Below are 22,015 nucleotides of genomic sequence, written 5' to 3' on the forward strand. Positions count from 1 at the left end.
TGGGACTCTTAAGAATGCATTTTAAAAAATCATTAAAAATTAAATAATAATAAAAAACTATATTTTAACACACATACTAAAAAAAAAAAAAACCATAGGGACATGGTACATGTATGCTGGCTGGCAGCAGAGAGGAGCATGCAAGTGTGAGCCCACAGCATACCAGGGGTGCATATATTTTGCCTGGAAATTGACCCAGGCTCAACCCTTGACAGTTCTAGTCTGAAGGATCAGGCAACTGACAAAGTCAGTCAGTCAGTCAATCAATCAATCAATCAATCAATCAGTAAGTTTGTTTTCCTAGCCAAAGGCTATAACAAATTTGTAGCAATCATATTAATAAAATAATAGAGAACAGAAATCCACAATATCAGCTGACATCCATGGTGTAAGACAAAGAAGATACCAGAGACACTGAGCTTAAATCTAGCCTAATTTCAAATTAAACCACTGAATCATCAAAACAGTTTATAGCAATTTTATCTAACTTGTTTTTCTTGAACTTTTTTGTGGCCAATGACAGAAGCAAGTGGTATTGGCTGTCGCTTGCTTTCCTGTTGTCTGGGGGCCACAAGGAGTGAGGCAACTGACCTTAGAGAAAGCCCATCTCAGGCAAACTGGTACCATGATAAGCCTTCACTTTGGTTCATAACTGTTGACATAACCAGAGAATTGCATTAGGAAGTAGCTATCTCTCACTGATTTTCTCTTCTCTAACCTTCTGCCTTATCTGTTGGGTTGATGTCACAGGAATCACTGTGAAAACTGGATTGTAATAAGAATAAAACTCTTGGGCTGTCAAAAGGTGGCCAAATGCAGAGACCCTGTGCCTCTGAGCTATAGTTATGAGCCCACTTGAATCAAATATGGGTATTGGGTGTCAGTTTGAAAAGATGAGCAAAACCATAGATGGTATCCTGTCAAACCTGGAAACAAGGTGCAAAAACAAAACAAAACTGGCCCTGGAAGATAACTCCTTGCCCAACTGAACTAGTAAGGTCATCCAGCCTCTCCAGCCAGGGGGCTAGGAAGGATTCCTGCCTAAAAGCCTGGAGAGAGTCATTGCCACTCAGCTAGATAAGCCAATGTAAAGTGACTTCCTGGGTTCTTAAGTTCCTTAACAGAATTTAATAGATTTGGAATCAATAAAGCACATGAAAAGAATGGAAGACAATACTTCTGGCAGGCTGGGCCTTCTACTTTGGTGAAGGCAATAAGCCTACTCTGGAATCAAGCAATTTATGAACATTAATATACAGAGCCACATATGGTTTCTCATCACTGCACACATCAGTAGGTGCATAATCTTGTTCTACTTATCAGTTCTCATTGCTCTTCCATAATAAAGCGCTCAACAGAGACACAAAACGAATACTGAATGTAGCATTATTTTTCTGGGGCAAGACTGAATTAGTAGCCTAATGATACTGTTGCTTGCTTGCTTACTTCGCCAAACCTTTCTTAGGCATTACAAGTAGAGACCATCATAAAACACCATAAAACATCCATATATAAAATTTTATGATACTGTTGGATGACACCCCGATCTCCGAGTGGTGCGAGATTCCAGGCATTCCAGGTGGATTACCCAGGGTCCATGTTTCCTTTTGGAAATGAGGCACAGCAGAGACTGTGGTGTCTTGATGATATATGGCTTATTTACACATATATACAGTCTGAGCCTACAATGGAGAGGTTCATAGCATATTCACCCCAAGAGGGTCTTGCTTCTCCCATAGCTGATGATGCCCTGGATTCAAAAAGACATCAGACATTGTGCTTTGCCTGATACTTTGCTTCTCCCAGTCACATAACTCCTTCCTAACCCAATCTTCTCACTCACATTGCTGTCAATTCTCTACTCTAAGCTTTTATCTGTTGAGGGAGGGGCCCCACCTATTCGCTTTCTCACACTGAGTTCCTTTGATCCATTGTTTTCTTAATGGCTCATTACCCAGGCTATCACCTCACACAAGAAGCTTAGCCTGGCTTAATTAGCTGTTGGCACTTGCTGATTTCAGGGAACTAGAAGTGTCTAGTACACAACTTGATACACACAGATCTGGCCCCAGTTTTAACCCTCCAAGTCCTGATTAAGTTCTAACATTTACTGGTTCCAGGAATGTAGAAGTGTCTAGCACCCACAAACTCATAACAATACTTTTGCATTCTTATTTCTGTAATATGAGACTGCTGAGAATTCCAAATGCACAGCCACGGAAAACCATGATTGAAATGTGACACAATTTTAAGAATTACCTTTTCCCCCTTCCCCTTCCTCATAGAATATTATGTTGCACTTTATAAGCTGTGTCTTGTTACATCCTGTGATGCATCCCATTCTCTCCAACAAATGATGCTGGCTTGGCATACAAAGGTTTTTGCTAAAGCGATGTCAAGTAGCAGAAGACTAATGAGTGCTGCCAGGGAGGGAAATGAGGGAAATGTTATCCGATTAATATCAATGTTTGCTTTGCAAGCAGATATGTCTGAAATCGCTCTTAACTAGCACAAATTTGCAAAGCATTACAGTAACTGTTTAGGCAGAGGGGGAAATACAGCAACTAAGGCTGCAATCCTAGGCACACTTTCTTGCCGGCAAACCCCATCAAATTCCATTGGATATGCTTCTGACTCACAGGGGGAGAAGTTTAGCCTCTTTCCAGTATTTGTCAGTTTCACATAGGTTTATCTGAAGTCTGTTACAACCCATTTCTGCATTAATCTGATACACACACTTTAACACATATTTCATCACAAAGTAATACACCTTTTATTTCAATGCATGCATTTCTAAACATATTTTATCCAAAAGTGTGCATTTTTAAATGGCTATGAACTGTACCACAAAATTACCGGTAAGAGAAGTGCAGGACCGGTGCTAGGGCTTCTGGCGCCCTAGGCGACACCAATCTTCTGGCGGCGCCCCCCTGCACCCCGCCAAAGCCTGCTTTAGCGGGAGGTGCGGGAGCAGGCAGGCCAGCGGCGTGGCGTGGCGCCCCTCCATTTCGGCGCCCTAGGCAGCCTAGTCTGCCTAAATGGACGTGCCGGCCCTGGAGAAGTGCAACATCCGAAGGATAATAATGCTCTGGTCTGTGTTTTAGTCCGGTGAATGCAAATTAGGTGACTCTGCTGATAAATCAAGACCAAACAAAATTATTCTCTAACCCTACTCTAAGAAAACATGCATGGGACGCCGCTGTTGTGTATAAAAGTGGTACTAAAAGTGTATGTGAAGTGGTACTATGGGTAAAACATGCATCATTCATGAATATTCCTTCAAATGATTTGCCTATTTATCTATTGCTAGCCCTGTCATCAGGCAGGGAGAGATCTGCTACCACAAAGAGGGGTGGGGAGTGAGAGGAGAGGCCATTTTTATTTTCTGCTTCCTTGGTCACTACCATGTCTTCCGTCTTTTCTGAGTTATTTCCCTAAAATGTTCACCACAGGAGAAAACCAATCTGTAACACTAATTGTAGCTATTCCTTAGAGATTCACCTGGATACCACAGATCTAAAAATAAATGCTTCAATCAAATGAACAATGTGGATAATGTTAAAATACGGTGGCTGGATTCTACATATTGTTTATTTATAAAAGCACTTCTATACTGCCCTATCTTAATATATATCAAGGCGGTGTGTGTTGGAAGAGTGTGCTACAGCATGAGATCAATGACACTAAATGACCAACTTCCAGTTAAGGCCAGTCAGTTCTCTGTAGTACAGGGGACAACTAACAGCACTCCTTCAGATCCCACAGTGATTGGGATGCAATCTAAGGGTGCATGAAGCCCTTAGAGTATTTTCAGCCCAAGCTGTTCTGGGCTTTGTATATCAACACAAGAACCTTCAAACTGGCTTGGTAGCTTATGAACTATCATTGCAGATGTTTTAGCAGCAGAGATGCTGTCAGCCATCCGCCCCCATCAGCAGTTCAGCCTCTGCATTCTGCACCAGCTAGAGCTTTGGAACTAGGTCCAAGTACAGCCTCAGAGAGATTGCACTGCAGCAATCCACTCTCAAGGCTACCACTGCTTGGACTACAGTAGCCAAGGTATCCCAAGCCAGATATGGTTGCAGCTGGCATACCAGACAAGGCTGGGAAACTGCGCTCCTAGTCACAGAGGTCTTTGGCTCTCTCATGACACACATGCATCTAAGACAGGGGTAGGCAACCTAAGGCCTGTCGGCCGGATGCAGCCCAATCACCTTCTAAATGCAGCCCGCGGACGGTCTGGGAATCAGCATGTTTTTACATGAGTAGAATGTGTCCTTTTATTTAAAATGCATCTCTGGGTTATTTATGGGGCACAGGAATTCGTTCATTCCCCCCCCCAAAAAAAAATATAGTCCGGCCCACCACATGGTCTGAGAGACGGTGGACCAGCCCACGGCTGAAAAAGGTTGCTGACCCCTGATCTAAGAGTACCCCCAATTTATGCACCTGCTCATTCAGAGGGAGTGACTCCTTAAGCTGCATGGTGCTTATGGGGAAAATCTGGATCACTGTTGAGTCTATATATCCAATTTTAACCACCAAAATAAGATCAATATAACTACAAAAAGCAAATCTTGAGAGAGAGGCAGAGAGATACAGGGGTCAAATAGAGACAGAATTGCTGGTGTTGTTGCAGCTTCAACATCAACAAATGAAACTGATCTGTAGAAAATGTCACGGCTAAAAATTGGCCACTGTTTCTTTAATGCTAAAAGAACTAAGTCAGCATGAGTCAGCAGCCTACAATGACTCATGCAACCTTTCACCTAATTATACCTCTATACATATAGTGGTTAATGTTAGTGGTGGTTGGGTTGGTTGGATGATAGAAAGTTGGTTGTGTTTGATATGTAAAGCTGTTGGTGGAGGTTGGAGAAGTTTTTGCATTCTGCAAAGTACTCTTTTTCAAGGACTCTTCCTGCCGACTAGGGTCCGAGGACCAGGCAAATGAGGTGAAGGAGATCAGGACCTTTATTTTTTCAAAACACTGACAGAAAATGTAACTTGAAAACCAATAAATCTTTAATAAAAAAATATGTTTTTAAAAAATCCTTATGAGATTCATTCTTCCTTTCATTCTTGCCCTAATTTTCCCCTCTGATATAACCACATATTCATTTCAAGTTGAGTCCCTAAACAATCTTGCATTGTGGTTTTTTTAAAAGTCTTTTTGTGTGTGGAAAGCTATAGTTTAGCAAATATGTCATATTTTGTTTTATCTTTAGTTAAATCTCAGGTTAGAGGTGAATTTCTGGAAGCACAACAGCCAGTTTGCGATCTCACATACAGAAGATGGGGGCGGGCATGAAGGGAAAATAAACCCTTGAATTGCCCATGACAATAGTTCATTTCTGCCAAACTTTAAAAGTCAGGTACATTAAGTCGGTGCTGCCCAGAGCTCTTATTAGCTTACAGTTCCAGTATTTGCTTGACAGATAACCCAGGAAGAGAGTAACCTTGTCAGCATTGCCCAGGTAATCATTACATAAGGATGGATGGGTCAGGAACAATTTTCCAATCTATTAGACTCAAAGCATTCCTTCTGCAGCATTAGTCAGGCATGGCTTCCCCCTACATCAATTTCCTCTTTGGCCAAGGATTAGATTGCAGGAATGTTGCAAGCAGTTCTGACATGGTATTTAGATTTTGGTTTACATAAAGTTTTGAGAACTGTCCATTCATCCAGTTTTTAAAGAAAGGATTCCTTGGATTCTCAAAGTTCATTTGTAAAAAGCAAATAAACTTCTAGGGCTCTTGTTGTTGTTGTTGTTGTTGTTTTGAGAGATACTGATATTTTATTGAAAGATTTTCATTTACAAAGAATAAAGTGATAAAAGTAAGAAAGAAAATAAAAAGTGGAGAAAGAGAAGAGAGAAAACAAAAAAAATAGAAAACAAAAACAACAAAAACCTTTTAAACTCTTGTGCTTCTCAGCATGGAAAGACTGAAGTCTCTCAAAGAGTCCATAGGTTATTTACCACAATGCCCTTAATGTACCATATTTCTGAGGCATTGTGGGAAATTAAAATGGCAGCCCTTGGCCACTCACTTCTGACTTCCACCACTGCTGCGTTAGCCTGCCAGGAGCTTCCAGCACAGGAATGCCATTTACTTAGGCTGCCCCCAAACCTGCAGCCACTTCTGTTCATTGTGCTCTACATGTGACATGGCAGGAGTGCCAACTTGGCACCACAGCCATGGGTGCCAGGGGCTGTGGGTGTCATGGGTTCTTGGGCACCCAGGGCCCCAGGAAGTTGGCACCTAAGTGACATTACAAAGTGCATACGTACTATTGAACAGTGATAGTTGAAAAATGAATACAGACCTTTTGAAATCTTTGAATGACTGTGAAGCCTGCGCCTAAACTTTGTGTTGTCATCTATGCAAGGATTTAGTATGTGGTAGACCATATCTGTGTCAAAGTCTGAATAATAATAATAATAATAATAATAATAATAATAATAATAATTTGTACCCTGCCCAACTCTGGGTGGCTCCAACATATATATAATGTCTAAAGATGTTTGAGATCTAGGGCTAGGGTGTGTGTGTGTGTGTGTGTGTGTGTGTGTGGCAAGATCAGGGCCATGCTGGTGTACAGACACAGTGCAGCCGTCAATTCAGCACCCTCACCAGCACAAAGGGATAAAAGCTCAGATAAAAGCCCACATTCCCCTCTTGTGCTATGTAGAAGGTCCCAGGTTCACTCTCTGGCTTCTCCAGTTAGAACAGGGGTAGGCAAACTAAGGCCCGGGGGCTGGATGCAGCCCAATCACCTTCTAAATCCGGCCCGCGGATGGTCTGGGAATCTGTGTGTTTTTACATGAGTAAAATTTGTCCTTTTATTTAAAATGCATCTCTGGGTTATTTGTGGGGCCTGCCTGGTGTTTTTACATGAGTCTAATGTGTGCTTTTATTTAAAATGCATCTCTGGGTTATTTGTTGGGCATAGGAATTCATTCATATATATTTTTCAAAATATAGTCCGGCTCCCCCACAAGGTCTGAGGGACAGTGGACCGGCCCCCTGCTGAAAAAGTTTGCTGACCCCTGAGTTAGAAGGGATGAGGAACCTGTGGCCTTACCAGATGTTACTGGACTCCAACCCCCATCAGCCCCAGCCAGCATGGCCAGTGGTCAGTGCTGATGGGAGCTGTAGTCCAACAACATCTGAAGGGTCACAGACTTCCATCCCTGAGGTAGCCGGTCACATGCTCCTTCCCTCACCTCTACTTTTGTAGAAGCCTGGGTTTTTCATGCAGCCATTTCTAGGACAGAGGTTTCACCATGTGTGTGTGCTGAGAAGCTAAATGCAGACAGAAACAGCTGCTGCTTATTCCAGTCACATGGAGCAACCAACCTGCTTAAAGTGCCTTCTTATTTCTAAGTACCGTTTCGCAGTGCTAAAACAAAAGAGGCTAACATTATCTTGACTGCATACTAATCAGAGGCTGACCGTCAGCTTTTGTTTTGCTCACGTCTCATCTGTGTCTGGTGCGCTAAAAACATGGCTATTTATTGTTCTGTAAAAACTACGAGAAGCCTTCTAAGCAGCAACTCTGAAATGACAAGAAGCTTCCAGTTTCTCCAGGAGGACACTAGAGGGCATTCGGGGTAGCATTTTCTTGCAATAATAGTTCCACAGTGCTCAGAACCCTTATCTGCAAGTTATAAACTGGTCTTTTTTATTTTTTTAAAATATATATATATATCCCTCATTGCTTCCCATTATCTTCTTTATTCTTTCACTATAGCACCCTAGCAGCTTGAGCAAAGATTATGGTTTAAGAAGAGGTATATGGAAGCCATTTGAATCCTTCTTGAAGGCTCTGGCACAAGATCAACATTTCCTAGTCGGAGCCAACGGCTGTTGCCTTGGTAACAAATCTATGATTCATAAATAACTAATCATCAAGCCTATAGTACTTGCTCATATCTGAGGCCTGCCAAATATGCTGTCAAAAGGCACTTTCCAGTCAGAGTGACATGCTTTGGAGACAGTCCAGTTAATACTAGTTTGGAAAATGAAGTTCCATTCCCTCCACCACCTCTATTCTATTTCCCCAAGCAGGGGAAAATGCTAGGAAGAGAGAGAGAGAGAGAGAGCCCCACAGTTTAGGTGTATATCAAGCTTAAGACTTGAAAGAGCAGCAGCAAACTACTTCCTTAAGCCAATACATCACAAAACAGGATATTCTGTTTCTGGCATTGATAGAAGGCTGCACCCATGTGGTTATTGGGACACTGAGGATTGCTTACCATTTAGAGTGCCCAGCATGTGCAGCACTGTGCAAAAATAGGTCATCTGATGTCACTGTGATGTCAGGTGATTGACAGGTTGGTGGCTCCACCCACCTGCCAAACACTGGTCCATGGTGGTGGGGAGAAAAAGATCCTGTCTGCCCACCAGATTCAGATCCCAATCCCAGATTCAGACCAGCAATTCTCAAGTGTTGTTCCAGGGTAACCCCGAGATAGCTTGGAGGCTTATCAGGGAGTTCCTTGATGGGAAGATCAGTAATGGTGAATTAGCTTTCTTGATGACAGCTTGCTTACCACTACCTAAGCTTTTCCCGCAATGAGTAGTCACAAAGGGAGTGGTGGCCATGCTCTTTTGAGCAGCCCCTCAGTTTATCCAGGCAACAGTGTAGCAGTGTAGCCTATCAAGTCTGGCCAATGCCCTATGTGAACTGAGTAAGATGAACCCCAAAATATGCCCCTGGGCATGCCTCCTTTCAGGGAAACATTTAACTGTTTCCCCTTTAACTAGCAAATAGTAGTTGAGATGTGAATGGGGCAAAGATATGAGATACAAATAAACATGCCCATTCCCATCACATCTAGTTTGGTCCTCACTATCAAGACAGATTGTACATCCATACAAACAAATACTTTGGGGTGCCCATGGTAACATATTAGAAGTGGGGATGGGAAGACAGTGTTGCTTCATATTAAACAAAATGTTTTATCAGTGATCGAAATCCAATTTATTTGACCTTTCTGAAAACAACACACACACACACACACACACACAGAGAGAGAGAGAGAGAGAGAGAGAGAACTGAAGTTCTCACTAATCTGAAGCAATGAGGTTGAAAAAAAAAACAACTTTTATATTTTCCAGGTGAGGTTTTCTTTTTTGTTTTCTTTTTTGCTGGCAACATCCAAGCAAGGTGGTTGTTCTCTTCCCTATATATGCACTTTCCAGTTATCAAGAGGATCCATATATGTGCTTGTGTATACACAAACACATAATGGAAGGGAAAGAAAAGAAAACAAGCAAAGGGCCATTGGGGATGCAAAGCCAGGCTTGTAAAAAAAAAAAAAACAACCAACAACACTCAGCTAATAAATAGGAGCTGTATAATCAGCCTACTGGGAGGGAAGACATTTGTTTAATGAGTTTATTTATATATATAGAAATACACCTGGTTCTGTTAAGGCAACAGTTCAATCCTCTTGATGATTAACCAAGGTTCTACTAGAGACTAAGATCTCTCTTCCTCTCTCTCAACTCAAGATTTGAGGGCATTTTTCAGAGTTGGCAGATAAACGCAATGGTCAGCACAGGTTTGAAATTTAAGATACAGTATGTTTTTGGGACTATGAGTAATCTAGTGATGCTGGTACAAGAAATAATGCTTACATAATGGCACCCTGAGGGCCAATAAAGCAAGGTTCTCATTAAGGACGATCTATGGGGATTTGATTGTGAGAGAGGGATCAAATTACCGTTTTGCCAAAGATATCCGTACTGTGTTATACAGAAAGCCTTGTTCCAATGGCTGAAATCTCCTTATCATCAATATTTGTAACAGACCAAAGTCTTCAATTTGGAAAGAGTTATATAGGAACCGATGTCTTTAGCAATGCCTCATTTCATATGCCTTTTGCATATATCTCCACTTTGTTTGGTAATTTGAGCGCATGTGCTCCCATGTTCCAGGGCAGGAATACACATATAACTTGTTCTTTACTGTTTTATAAAAAGCTAATCCCCTTCAAGAAGTCTATTTGTTCTCTCCATCCACTGCATCAATTACAAGATGACTGAAACCATGCTAATCTTTGAATGGGGACTTGCGAAACTATCACACACAATCCCCGAGGCTAGGCCATCTGCTGTGCCTTAGTGGCTGCTAGGCTGATCATGTATGCAGGAATATGTGTGGATCAGGATCAGAGTAGTAGTGGTTATTATACCCAAGTCACAGGAACAGGAAAAGGGCAAAGGAAGACCTATCCGTTCCAGGGGTGTGGGCACAAAAGAGGTCAAAGATGAAGCCTCTCTTAGCTTCCATGCATACATCTAGGCCCTAGACTCTAGGAAAAAGGGACTGTTCATTTCCTTCTTTGTTTTCTTCCTTCTCAGTTAATACTAGCCCTGTAATAAATATACAAGTGCTATTAGCTTACACAGACTTCCACTCAAGCCAGATTTAGGGAAGGTGGCCCAAGGTGTTCTGTTTTGAGCAATGGTCTCAGTAATATAGATGCAAGGCTGGTACCCTGGACAGCTCCCCGTAGGTTCAGGCTGGATACACCTTAAGAGGAGAGCTCTAATATTGCTTCAGCAACAGTCATCCTCATACTGAGCCTAGCTCCAACATTCACAAGAGGAGCCTCCTTGTTTAAAAGGACCCAGCCCACTTTAGCAGTTGTTGCCTCCAATAAAAGCAGGGGAGACTGGTGTTCCACTAGGGATTCTGAGCGATGCAATATCCTTGAGGTAGAGAGATACTGGCGTAACAGGCTGTCTTGCACAAATGCTTCTGGTTGGATATCTGGAACTTGCTCCAAGGGCAATTGAACTCTTAATCCCCTACCTCATCCCCTGAAGTAGAGGAGGCATAACAGGGCTGCCATTGGGGGTGCCTGTTATCAACCTTTTATTCAGCTATTCATTCAGCAGTCTTTCTCTTTCTGGGTTGGGGAGAATTTCTTTCTACCCATTTTCAAGTACAGGATTTTCTAATTATAGGAGGGTTGTATATTGGGGGGCAGTGATCAGTATGCTATGGAAATCCTCTGATCTTTGGAGAACTCAGTCTGATGTGCTTGCTGTAAAAAGTCAAGAAAACATCATCAGTATCTTCATAAACATTATCATCTGTCTTTCATAAGTGCAGGTAGATATAAATCATAAAGCTGCTTTAAGGGTTATATCACAAAAGCATTTCAAATCTCTATTTCCAGGCTCTGATAATTTTTGTAAAACTCAGGCAAGGTTTATCATATTTGTGGGCAGAAGGGGGAGGACACAGACAGACAAAATGTATATCCATTAACTTTTATGGCAAACATTTTGTTCAAGCAAATAGCATGCACATTATGGAAATTGTATGAACTAATTATGCCAGTTAGACTTTGCCTTTCAATATGTTTCCAGTGAGGTACTTAAATATGGGATCATGTTCATCAGCTCAGCAACATATCAAATCACCATTTTAAATAGTATCTTCACTTATTTCAGATTATGTTCCAGTGATGCAACACTGTGACCATGAAGTATCAATGAAGCTCCGAGCATGCATAACAAGCTAATAAATTAATTCATAAAATATATAAGACAATTGAAGGAAACCTGAGAGAGGTGAAAATGCATTCCCAGTTCTAATACTGTTTGTTGATTCAAACAATCATTTAACGTTATAACTCCAATTAAAAAAAATATGTGCTTGTTTGGAGAAAATATGGTGTGCTGCTAGAAGCACCCATTTTTATAATTTGGCATTTTCTAACACTGGTAGTCAATAATAGATATAGATCCAGATTCCATGGACCAAGCTGTTTTTCTTTGCAAATTCATTTCTCATTCATTATTTTTAGTTTTGAATAAAATTGTGGTCAAGATAAATAAAATATTCTTATCATCATCTTAAAATTTTGAACCCTGAAAATAGTTTGGTTCACTGTGCATAACCCACAGTCCAGATCTTCTGCCTTCCTGTGGTAGCTTTCAGGATGGGTTGCTTATCCACACACCCTGCTGCCTCGGAATTCTAAGGATCGGGCAAACGAAATCCTCAAGTGTCTCTGGGTTGCAACACGCACAGCTTGTTGCAATTCATATACCGCGGCTTCGTAGCATGCTGTTGGGGGACGAAGCACGCTAACAGCTCTTACATATCTGTGCATTATGCTTTCATAGATAACTAAGCAGAAAATGTGACTCCTGAATCCATGTATGATTTCCTGATCACATCAGACAGGTAGAGAGTTATAAAACCATTTCTGTTCAAGCCATTCAATTCCAACAATGGAGATTAAGGTTCAAGGTTATATTGTTGTTACGAGATAGATTCTCATCTATTTTCATGAGCATAGCTCATTAGAAAGTCTCGATGCTCCCACTCACCAAGGTTAGCAATCTCAGTCAAAACGAATCTCAGAGACAAACTATACATAAGAGCAGCAAGCATTGCTATCTGCTTTTGGTGTCCTCAAGCCCCGTCTCAGCCTGGAGAAATATATCATGGAAACTGCACAGCGGTCCAGCAAAATACACTTCCTACGCTCAACGACAATAGGCAGAGTGAGGCAACAACCTATAGTGGTAGATGCTGCAAAGGCACATTCCCCACTGAGCTGTGCCCAGCCCAAGTCTATGTCCCAGTACTGGTGATGCTTGTGAAATTTGCTGCCAAGGAGTGTGGTGGAGTCTCCTTCTTTGGAGGTCTTTAAGCGGAGTCTTGACAGCCATCTGTCAGGAATGCTTTGATGGTGTTTCCTGCTTGGCAGGAGGTTGGACTGGATGGCCCTTGTGGTCTCTTCCAACTCTATGATTCTATGATTCTACTTGCCTCCTCCCATTGTGCCACAGCATCCCATCTGGTTGTCACAAGTTATTTATTTTATTCCATTTCAAGTATCTGAGTTCTATGGGATGTACTCACAGGTAACTGTGTTATAGGACTGCAGCCTTCAGTACTTGAGGGTTTATTATCTACTCCTCAGTAAAATGAGTAGAGAAGATTGTTAAAAGCAAATAAGAAACAACATCATTAAGACATCTAAGGAAAATAGACACAATAAATTAGAAGCACTGTCTTAACAGCAGGGAGAGTAGAGTAAAAAATCACACCTGGAAGTGAAAAGCTGCTTAAAAAGAAGATCCATTCTCTTTATTTTGTTACTTTAACGTGTTATTGAATTATAGGTTGGTTTGGGTTTTTTAATGTATGTTATTGATTTTGTCAACTTCTCTCTTACATCATGGTTGCTGGCAAATTGGATTTTTAAAAAGGCAAAATGATAATAGAATCAGAGTTGTCAGAGATGCACAATGGAAACTGTTTTAATGCTCAGGAGCTTGGCAAAGTCTTTTATATATATTATGGATTTTTATACAATGAATGTATGATCTGTGTTGTTTTATTAATACTATTGCCTAGTACAAGCTTGTCATGGCCTTTGGCTAGAACAATAAACTTGTTGAACAGGTTGTTTTATGCCATAACAGCCATTTTGTGACTGGTTCCCACAGCACTTTCTCAGAAATAACATGCACACAGGTCCAAAAAGGACCCCTGCCTTCGGGAAACATGTTTCAGAGCCCTGGGGTAGCCACCGAAAAGACCCTCTCGCATGTGTCCACATTCCATACTTCGGAAGATGGTGGAAATTATACAAACCTACATTACTGTTTTCACTGACTCTTGTGTTTGGTGAGCTGCAACTATTTTTAATGTTACAACTGTCACATTAATCAAAGGTGAGAAGAAACAGTTTGCAATTATTTAAACACAGCAGCACTTCACTGAAACATTTCTAGTTAAGAAATGTTTCTTAGCCTTTCTTACTTAGCATGCTGAGTTTAAAAATGTATACTATTTTAAAGAGGAAATGAAGAGCAATGGAAATCAAGCAGGTACTTTCTGTGCCTCACTATGACAGCATCTGTACCTTGCCAGAAGGGAATATTGTTTCAGGAAATGGCTATGCGGTCATGCACATTTTGTATTTCCTTGGCCTGCTTCCAGTTAATATACTTTGGGAATGGCACACATGTAATTCAGGAGGACGGCACAATCCGCTGCTCAGTGCCAACTCCCTGTGTAGGAGAAACCTGAACAAAACAGCTAATTTGCAGAAGGATGCATCATATATTCAAAAACCCATCCTCTAGTGTAGACATTGCTGTACCTGAAATGCTGTGGGTGGTTACTCTTGCATTTTGTTATACATTATGCTGCTGATCAAGTGGCTCTTGTGTGAAAAATAGTGGAAGACGAATGAGTGAGGAAATGAAGGAAGGAAATTGGGGAAGGATAAAATAACACAGAGGAATCTGGAGAGAGGTACAGAAGGACTAATACAGTAATAGCATGAAGGTACCAACAGTTACCTTGTCCTTTTTTAATTCAGTAGCAAAACTCCTGGGTGAGCAAACAGAGCCTGACTTTCTGTACTTTTCCCACAGGATTTTTATTACCGGTAGATACTGGGCAACTTCCAGAGCTATGGCAACTGGTCATAGTGCTCCAAATCTGGTGCAAGGCCACACTGCTTTCTCCTGGAAAAACCTACAGGTTAGCGCTGAATCGGAACAAATGGCAATTCAGTGAATTGCTGTTTGTTCCAATATAGTGGGCAAAAGCAGTGGGCAAAGGCGAAACCACTCAGACCCATGCTTTCTAGGCATGGGACAAATCTGCACAAGTCTTATTGGCTAGTAAGGGCAGAGTTAAGGACTTGCCATAAGACGTTGCAAAGGGAAATTCAACAAGGGGGAAACGCCCAGATTAAAAAAATATATTGTTGTCATTATTATTCAACAGCAGAGGTCAGCAAACTTTTTCAGCAGGGGGCCAGTCCACTGTCCCTCAGACCTTGTGGGGGGCAGGCTACATTTTTTGGGGGGGGGATGAACGAATTCCTATGCCCCACAAATAACACAGAGATGCATGTAAAAACATGCTGATTCCCGGACTTAGAAGGCGATTGGGCCAGATCCAGCCCCCAGGCCTTAGTTTGTCTACCCATGTTCAAAAGGAACAATAATATTCCTGTAAGGACAGGATGCTGGACTAGATGGGCTACTGGCCTGATCCAGCAGGCTAGTGTTTTTTACATTTTAGCTTCCAGGGTGGGACCCAATCCAGCCCTCCAAAAATTCAGTGAAAGCCTATACCTTGACTTCTACCTTGGCCAGTGCAAGTGACAGAGATAGAGGTGTGATGGCTGTCTCCACCACTTCATTCTATCTCTCTGCTTCCTGGAGAAAGTTGGCTTGCTCTAGCAATGAAGGCTGGTCCACTAGGCCAAATGGGGCACTACTTCACCAAACTCAGCTACCTCCCACCTCTATGCCTTCTTACTTACAACCAGTCCAGAGGGTGGTCCCGGCAGTCAGTTTCCTCCTCCTCCTTAGTCTTAGCATTGCCCCTGAAGAACTCAGGGAGGAGGAGGAGGGGGACAAAACTAGAATTAATTGACACTGTCATTGGTTCTGGCTCCATCTGCAGTTGGCCTTCCTGCCTTCTGACCCACCAGTCACCAGCCACTACTGTGTTCCACCTATTTGTTTTATTTTCTAAAGAGAAAGTCTCTATCTTTCATGTTGTTTCAGGAAATAAAATATATAAAGGAGAATTCCTTGATACCAAGATCCAAGTTTGGGGCAAGTAAGAGAACCCCAGCAGAGATTTAAAATCGCAAAACATGCTATGTGGAAGTAAAGCATGGAAATGTAGGCTGTAAAACATTAAAATGTGCCCTTTAAAGTGAGTTCAAAAGCTTTCTTTCCAAAGTTTCCCTCTTCCTCCAGTGTAGAAAAGATCACACATTTGGTAAGTTGAAAAATGGTTTACTTACAAACTCTTCAAAGGTCAGGTTCATGCACTTTAGAAAAGTTTCACAGGCAGAAAAACTGGGCTTAGCTACAAAGTGGTCAAGTTCCTAATTCATTCGTATAGGAACTCAAGGGTGGCTTGTGAGAGCTATGCAGCTAAGCTGGAGCAACCAGCTCAAACCTCTTCTATAATCATTATTATTTCATTATTTTTTGAATTTATATACCACCCTATACCTGCAGGTCTTCAGACGCCGAGCTTCTCACATAATCTGGAGGAGAACAAAGGTTTGATTACCTGGTTCCTCTCAAGGTGAAGGGAAGTAGACATAGATAAGCCTGGCAGGACAGCTTACTCTGTGGTATTAACCCCTTCATGCATTAATTAGACTTAAGCATGTTGGTTATATGAGGCTGGTTATCCTACATTTCACACATAGGGAGTTGCCTTTTGCCAAGTCTGTCCATCCATCCAGTTTGGTATTGTTTGCACTGACTGACAGAGACTCTCTGCAGTTTCAAACAGAATTCTTTCTTAGCTATACCTGGAGATGCCAGGGGTTGAAACTGGGATCTTTTTTTTTTACGCAAAGCATGTGTTATGCCACTGAGTTACAAGCACTCCAACAGCAGGAGAGCAACTCAAATGTGCTTTAAGTGGCATGTGTGAAATCAGTTTGCGTCAGTAAACAGTCAACAGTATTACTGTTGCTGGTATTAGCAATGCTGGGCAATGGTCCATAGTTTATTAACTTGTACTCTGAATCAAGCTGATAATGAATGGTTCCTTTGCTCTCCGTACCCTTGGCAACAAAATGTTGTTGTCATGAGCTGGCAATAATTGAGGTTCACCTTTTCAACACTACTGCTGGTGAATGAAAAGCTATGACTTGAATTCTAAAGGCCATGACTGAATGAAGCTAACAACATATCTCTGCCTTTGAGCATGTACATTTCAAAGCTGCTTTCACTTTTGCACCAGTTATTCAAGACTTGTCTTGTTCACTCATCACACACAATCACAAGGTAGACCTACAGATTTCAGTGACATAGCTATTAAAAAAAGTAATTTAAAAACTGCAGCCGACAAAATGTTTGACAAATATAAATCTATGGTGACTAAAGATAGTTTTAAAAAAAAAGTTCCAGCATATTTGAATACATTACAAAACCATCCAATTTTATTGGTTAAAAAAATTCAAAACACTACATCTGATGGAAGCATCTGATGGAAACTGATATAAGATATGAATGAAAATTGTATCCCTGGTTATTGCAAATGAAAACGCTATTCAGTAGAAAAGTGATAGGAGTGCAACTGCATCAATTTGACACTGGTAATGTTACATTTTATCTGGCTAGTAGAGGGGAAAATGTGATCTTTTTTAAAGGAAAAAAAATGTTCACGGCATTCTTATTTAGTCTGATCAGTTGTATTGATTTAGCAATTACCGGTAGCTGTCATTTACACTGCAGGTATATTCAAGTTTGGAAATCACAGATTTAACAAAGTCTATGATCATATCACTATTCTAGCTCAGATCAGCAAAGCTGATTACAAGCCTCTGAAGAGCACAAACGCTGGCCCTATTACAGCTTATGCCATTCTCTTTCCAACCATTTTCAGCTGATTTCAATGTGTCTTACTTTAGACCTACTGATAGAAAACCCAAAAATTCAGGGTACCACATGTGATAAGATGCAAATAAAAATGGAAAGGGTGGTTGAGAAAATTGATAGGAAAAGCAACGTCCAAACAAGAAATAAGTTATTTTGTCTCCTTTATACCAGCATCATAAACAAAACTATTAACAGTCAGGAACTGTTTCAGATTTGGGGCGCCATGAGAAGATTTTGAATCACCTCCAAGGCACCTTATCCCACACAGTTTTCAACTATCTCTGTGGCAGCCTGCAGCATATTTGCAGAGAAGTAAGACACTGTGTTTCCAGCAATTCTAGAAAGAGTCTTGGAGAATAAGTAAAATTCTCACAGAGCACAGAGTAAGTAAAATTAGTCAGCAATTGAGTTGGCAGGCTTAGAAATAGTGAAGAGGTATGTGTCAAGTCACTAGCAAACTGGAAGAGAAGCAGGCAGTCTCAGGAGCTGCTGCTGTCCAAGTTAGTGCCTCAGCCAGGTCTATTGTCAATGTGAAAGTTGAGACAGTTTGAATGGATCCCTACCATTAGACAGTGAGGTGGGCTTCACAGGCATCAGATTAAGGTTTTACAACAGGGTGGCAAATTTTTTATTTTACTCTTCTAGTTTTACTACTGCCAGGGAGAGGTAAAGCTACTTGTAGAATTTCTGGCCTTGGCAGTCTCGGGTATTGTGGGCAGTATCCAGCGAAACAGTTCTGCTAGCACACAGACTTTTAGCCTCCCCACCCCCACTTCTTGATTATGTTATATGGCCACCGAGACCACATAACACTGGTCCTGAAAGACCTACATTGGCTCCCAGGCGTCTCTGAGCACAATTCAAAGTGTTGGTACTGACCTTTAAAGCCCTAAACAACCTCGGCCCAGTATACCTGAAGGAGCATCTCCACCCCCTTCATTCAGCCCGGACACAGGTCCAGCGCCGAGGGCCTTCTGGCGGTTCCCTCCCTACAAGAAATGAGGTTACAGGGAACCAGGCAGAGGGCCTGCTCGGTAGTGGTGCCCGCCCTATGGAATGACCTCCCATCAGATGTCAAGGAAATGAACAACTATCTGACTTTTAGAAGACATCTGAAGGCAGCCCTGTTTAGGGAAGTTTTTAATGTTTGATGTTTTATTGTATTTTTAATATTCTGTTGGGAGCTGCCCAGAGCGGCTGGGGAAATTATTATTATTATTATTATTATTATTATTATTATTATTATTCAGTAATCTATTTGGCTTTATGGAATGTGCTGCTTTTGAACAGAGTATCAAAAATAGAGAAAGTAGACAGAGGTTGGGAAGCCAGGAGTGGTCAGCTCCATAATCAGCTTGTCCCTAGTAAACAGTAAAGGTTTCGTGTCATTAGATACAAATCCATACATTTATGAATTAACATGGAACATGAAGGTACATAGTCCCTATTTCTTAACACTTGAAAACATTTTTGATAGAGCCACCAGAGGCCAGACGAGATTAATTCAGTTGACCATTTCCATTCTACATGAAACTGTTGTGTTTGGGGGAAAGCTTGCGCACAAATTAAACATAGACAGTATACTGTTGATCATAAATGATCAATTTTATATCTTGTGGGCTGTCTCCAGCTAAGCAGCTATGCATTGGAATTTCTCTACCCTCTTCTCTGCCTGTGCAATCTCTTAATATATCTGGGAGTCCCCCAACGCTGTGGAGTAGGTTTACTGGGTGTGCAGGGGATATGCAGAGAGAGGAGGAGGTAGTGAAGTTCTATTGCATAGCTGAAAGTCCTTGAGCTAGCAGAACTAGCTACTATACCACCCCATATGGGTATATATTGAGATATACACCATTCCCTCCAGCTTGATAACTTTCTAAACAAATAAATGGGGGGGACACCTTGTGACGCTGCATATAAGCAAATTAAAGTATCCCCCATGAGAAAATGAATTGCCAGCCCAAGTGATGCTTTACCAAACACAGAACCTGCAGCCATTCATCTTCTCTTAACACATTTTGCTATAAGAGATCATCCAAGATGCAACACGTTGTGACTTCCACAGTTACAGCCCCTGGCAGAAAGCTACTTTGAACACTAGGAAGAATCCATCTATTTTGCCATTGTCAAGTAGCACAGAAGTGCGAGGGCAGATTTAATAAGCAAGAGACACCTCTGCACCATTTCTCAACTTAACAGTATTAGCCATTCAGGATATATGAAGCAATATATGAACTTGCGTAACATTTCTTAACCCCTGTCAAACACACACACACACACACACACACACACACACACACACACACACAATGCGCCTGGAAACCAAAGCAGAGGAGGCCCTATCCTATAGAACCAAAACATGGGAGGTGAAAAAAGTGTTGTCCACATATAAGATCCATCCTTTTTTTCTTTCCCCCACTAGCCTGTCCTATTACAAGAAGACATGAAGTAGTGAAATTAAATTCTACTGCTAGGCAGAAACTATTTCAGTCACCTTTAGTGTGTTTCAGCTGTCACACCTGTCATCTACCAAAAGGCACCAAGTGCATCACAGGACAGGGCATGATGGAATACATAGACTGAGATGGCCTGGCTCTGATACACTCTGCTCCACCTCTTCTAACAGCACACAATGTTAGTTCAATGTTTTCTTCCTGTTGCTGTGTGACTATCATTTACCTTACGAAGCACACACTGCAGCTTGAACACACAGGAGGATTTCTGTGGCCTGGTGGGTGGTACTTAAGATTTTTCAGAAATTACCTTTTTTGTGATTCACCAGTCAACTGTTATTAAGGAACAACAACCACAACAAACACAAACATAAGAATCCAATGTTCTAGATGCAGTTAGGGAAAAGGAACTTAAACCTTTCATTTGGTTACTTGTAGAGCTGCCATTGCACCAGTTCTCTAATGATAGTGAATTTTATATTGGGGGAATATAATAACGGGGAGGAAGACAGAGGGAGAAAAATAGCTGCTTGTTGCAAGATGTAGCAGGTGCATCACAGTGAGCTCCCCCCCCCCATATCTAAATGCTTTGTGAACATTTTGCAGAGTTCTCAGCAGAAAAGCTGCCCCGATTTTCCCCTTACCTGACACATCACACCACATTTACCGACACAACATCTCCTGCTAATTTCTAATGGAACTTTATGGCACCACTTCTTAGCCACTAATTAACCACACAGGTCTTTCCTTATGCTCAGTTCTGGGGACACCATTTCTGCAAAAGACGAGAAAATGAGCACATTTCCCTGAACTTTCCCACCTTCAACATTACAGCGGACTTGTGGGGGGAAGCCGGCTGTCATTTGGGATAAGGAGGGAAACAAACAGCAAGTTGATAACATTGTCCGTTCAAGCTAACACTAAAAGGTTATGAAGGGAAGTGCCAGTCTGACGCCTCAAAAGTAAATACTGGTTTTAATAGGGCAAAGGCTGTGAAGCTTTTCTAATGAGTAGGCAACAGTAAGTTTAGGAATCACCTTGCCTCATTTTGTCTACCTAGTAATGAGGGGTGATGTCAAAGGCTGCAAAACACAGTACCTGTCATAACTCCACCGACTGTAAGACATCGTCCTGTTGCCACTGACACCATCCATTCTTTGCAGCTGAGCGCTTGCTCCTACTCCCTGCAGTCTCTCCGATTGTCTAACCAAAAGAATGGCTGAAAAGAGTTCCTTTTAAAAAAGAAGGAAGGGGAGAGACAGAGACACCTGCCTCTGACAATCCTGTCCGACTGGAAAGATGCTGTACAACACCTATAAGCACTGAACAGTGGGACTAGAATTAAATGCACAGCAACCAATTTAGTAGAGGTTCACAATTGAAGGAATGTACCACTGTCTTTTCAAGAGCAGGGGATTCTTCCCGAGCTGCAATTCATATGTTCTGTGCCAATGTCTGGAACATGATTTCAGCTGTTTCTCTGGCAATACAAGATGACGGCGGCAGACAATAGGATTATGCTGAGGAGCTTTCAAGTGTTTGTACAAATGTGCAGCCATGGATAGGAGAGATGTAACTCCTGCTGCAGCATTTCTTTGTTATTTATGCTCGTTTCCACAGATACAGCTCCATCTTCCTTCCCCCCCCCATCACTTTTCTCTGGCCAATAACATAATCCCTAGATCTTTCAAATGCTACCTTCAGATGGACATGTAATAATGATGCCCTCTGCATATTAGCTGAAATGAAGCACCAGCCCCAAAGCAACTTGTTCAATGGTTTAGCTGTGTGAAGAGCACTCTGTTTGGTTTGTTTTTGACAAAAAGCACACTTCTAATCCTGTTTTCTGTATATGCAAATGAGCCACAAACCCCAGTGCGGTTCTGTTTGTTTTTAATTCTAGTGCTTGATATGCAGTACTTTAATTTAAAAAAAAAAGTCTAAGCCACTAATTGGCCAGCCCAAACAATGCTGAACTCAGTAACATGAGAGCCACAACCAGAGACATTGCTTTCATCGCTCCAAATGACAGCATAGTGGAAATACTTCACATGCTTAACATGTCAAAGCACTGCATTTATTTCATGTAAAATAAACCTGATCTTGTCGTTATTATTTATATGGGACCATTCATGTTCATGATCCTC

At 41.5% G+C, this 22,015-nt stretch overlaps 1 protein-coding gene across 2 annotated transcripts in view; it reads right to left on the bottom strand.

Annotated features, from left to right (window-relative positions):
* TUB (TUB bipartite transcription factor) overlaps positions 1-21,203 on the bottom strand; it is a 125,611-nt gene extending 104,408 nt beyond the window's left edge. For both annotated transcript variants that reach the window (XM_033153267.1, XM_033153251.1), the window contains exon 1: positions 20,967-21,203. In XM_033153267.1, the coding sequence (XP_033009158.1) occupies positions 20,967-21,022 (56 nt within the window). In that variant the 5' untranslated portion in view covers positions 21,023-21,203. The remainder of the gene's footprint in view (positions 1-20,966) is intronic.
* Between the last annotated feature and the right edge of the window lie 812 nt (positions 21,204-22,015).

Source organism: Lacerta agilis, chromosome 1, assembly GCF_009819535.1.
Source record: "Lacerta agilis isolate rLacAgi1 chromosome 1, rLacAgi1.pri, whole genome shotgun sequence".
NCBI lineage: Eukaryota > Metazoa > Chordata > Lepidosauria > Squamata > Lacertidae > Lacerta > Lacerta agilis.